This window comes from Penaeus chinensis, chromosome 3 (genome assembly GCF_019202785.1).
Source record: "Penaeus chinensis breed Huanghai No. 1 chromosome 3, ASM1920278v2, whole genome shotgun sequence".
In the NCBI taxonomy this organism is placed as follows: Eukaryota; Metazoa; Arthropoda; class Malacostraca; order Decapoda; family Penaeidae; genus Penaeus; species Penaeus chinensis.
Genome location: NC_061821.1, coordinates 12,928,409 through 12,930,898, shown reverse-complemented (window position 1 = coordinate 12,930,898; position 2,490 = coordinate 12,928,409). Strand labels below are relative to the sequence as shown.

Sequence of the window (2,490 nt, the reverse complement as noted above, 5' to 3'; positions counted from 1 at the left end):
ATTCCAGAAGGGCTAATGAAGAACGACGTCTAGATTCCAGGAGAGCTTCTGAAGAACGACGTCTAGATTCCAGGAGGACATTTGAAGAACGTCTTGATTCCAGGAGAGCCTTAGAGAAACGGAATCTGGATTCCAGGAGGGCTTCTGAAGAGCACAGTCTAGATTCCAGGAGGGTATCTGAGGAACGTCTAGATCCCAGGAAGGCTTCTGAAGAACGTCCAGACGCCAGGAAGGCTTCTGAAGAACGACGTCTAGATTCTAGGAAGGCTTCTGGAGAACGACGTCTAGATTCCAGGAAGGTTGCTGAAGAACGACGTCTGGATTCCAGGAGGGTATATGAAGAACGTCTAGATTCCAGGAGAGCGTCTGAAGAACGACGTCTGGATTCCAGGAGAGCCTCTGAGGAACGTCTAGATTCCAGGAGAGCCTCTGAGGAACCGTTTAGATTCCAGGAGAGCTTCTGAAGAACGACGTCTAGATTCCAGGAGGGCATCTGAAGAACGTCTTGATTCCAGGAGAGCCTCAGAGAAACGGAATCTGGATTCCAGGAGGGCCTCTGAAGAACGACGTATAGATTCCAGGAGGGTATCTGAGAAACGTTTAGATTCCCGGAAGGCTTCTGAAGAACGATGTCTAGATTCCAGGAAAGCCTCTGAGGAACGACGTCTAGATTCTAGAAGGGCTTCTGAAGAACGACGTCTGGATTCCAGAAGGGCTTCTGAAGAACGACGTCTCGATACTAGAAGAGCCTCTGAGGAACGTCTAGCTTCTGGAGAACGACGTCTAGATTCCAGGAAGGCTTCTGAAGAACGACGTCTAGATTCCAGGAAGGCTTCTGAAGAACGTCTAGATTCCAGGAGAGCCTCTGATGAACGACGTCTAGATTCCAGGAGAGCCTCTGAGGAACGATGTCTAGACTCCAGGAGGGTATCTGAAGAACGTCTAGATTCCAGGAGAGCTTCTGAAGAACAATGTCTAGATTCCAGGAGAGCTTCTGAAGAACGACTTCTCGATTCCAGGAGAGTAGGCTTGAGGTTGAATAAGCTCGATTTCTCGACTCATAAGGTATGTTTTGTAGTAACTGACAGCTACTCCCAAAACACCCTATTTTCTGAGAATCCCATATCTGTAAAGCTAATTTACATCACATCTAAATCTTGATAAATTTTTCTTATCTAGATTCCCGACCAGCCGGATACAATAACCTTCTCTACCAAGCATGGATCTCTCAGTATCATTGAAAACGGAAAGGAAGAATGGTAAGCTTAGTCCGAATCCTCGCTTAACCACCAATGGCTGACATGGAAAACCTCGTGAATACTTATACGAACTGAGAAGAGCAAACGGTGAAGTAATTCGCGTACATTTCGGTAGCATTATCATACATGTCTCTTCTTTCTTTGCAGGAATACCAGTGGCATGGTGGTGAAGGGACTCTGGACGGGTCTGGCAACACTCGCTCTCTACCACACTCGCCACGCTCCGATCTCCAAACTCACTTCCTGCTGATGGGCTACACGTCCTCCCCTCCGCTCTATAAAAAACATTCACTATGCATAAAACGGGAGTTTGAGTAATCTATAATTACCTCGTCACTTTGCTTACTCACAATCACCTGACGAAATAAGACTTTAAGTGATATGTACCATTTCATCCCGACATTATCCAAAAACAACTCGAAGACGACTCCGAATGACTGCATTATTTTAGAGATATTGACACAGAAACTCATATCAATACAGTAATCATATATGCCTGTTAAAGGGAAGATTCTGTATTCTAGGTGCTAAGGAAAAAAATAAGAGGATTATTTTATATAAGCAGTTACATAACACTCACACGCACACACACACACATATGTGTATACATACATATATATGTATACACACACACACACATGAATACATACATATGGACAAACATGAAAAATATGTAACTTTTCCCCAAACATTATGTGTATGTTACTATCTGTGTAAATGCCCAATAAAATATGAATTCAAATTACGTTCGCAAAATTGTCCTTCTCCTCATGCAAACTGATAAACGCCATGAAAAGGAAGAGAAGGGAAGTAAACACGGCGCTTATGAGGCGCTGTTTCGAGATACTCGAAAATAGCATGAAATCAAATCAAGTCATAAAATGAAACAAAAATAAATAAAATCTGACAGCCGGACCGAACGCAGAGGATCGAGACGGATCTGAGGAGGTGGCAGGAAAGGCGTTAGCATTAAAAAAAAGAAATCCAATGTTATACAGATGTTCCTGTATATAACCATTGCTTCTACTTCCTGTGGCCAAAAACATACACACTACTTAACTTCTTACTTAGGCTCGATGGGTCTCTTCTTTACAAGCTCTCTAATTCCCTAATACAAACAAACTTGACAATTGCATAGCTTCTGGGTCTATTTTAATTAAAGACTTAAAAAAATCTAATATCCCTTTTGTGTGATTTATTTTGCTAGTTAAAATATTTAACTGGCAAATTA

General features: G+C 42.6%; 1 protein-coding gene across 1 annotated transcript in view; it reads left to right on the top strand.

The window, feature by feature from the left end:
- Nucleotides 1–2,001, top strand: part of LOC125040409 (caldesmon-like) — a 3,430-nt gene extending 1,429 nt beyond the window's left edge. The window contains exons 5-8 of the mRNA XM_047634965.1: nt 67–315; nt 422–1,065; nt 1,180–1,259; nt 1,407–2,001. Of these exons, the coding sequence (XP_047490921.1) occupies nt 67–315; nt 422–1,065; nt 1,180–1,259; nt 1,407–1,509 (1,076 nt within the window). The 3' untranslated portion in view covers nt 1,510–2,001. The remainder of the gene's footprint in view (nt 1–66; nt 316–421; nt 1,066–1,179; nt 1,260–1,406) is intronic.
- The last annotated feature ends 489 nt before the right edge of the window (nt 2,002–2,490 follow it).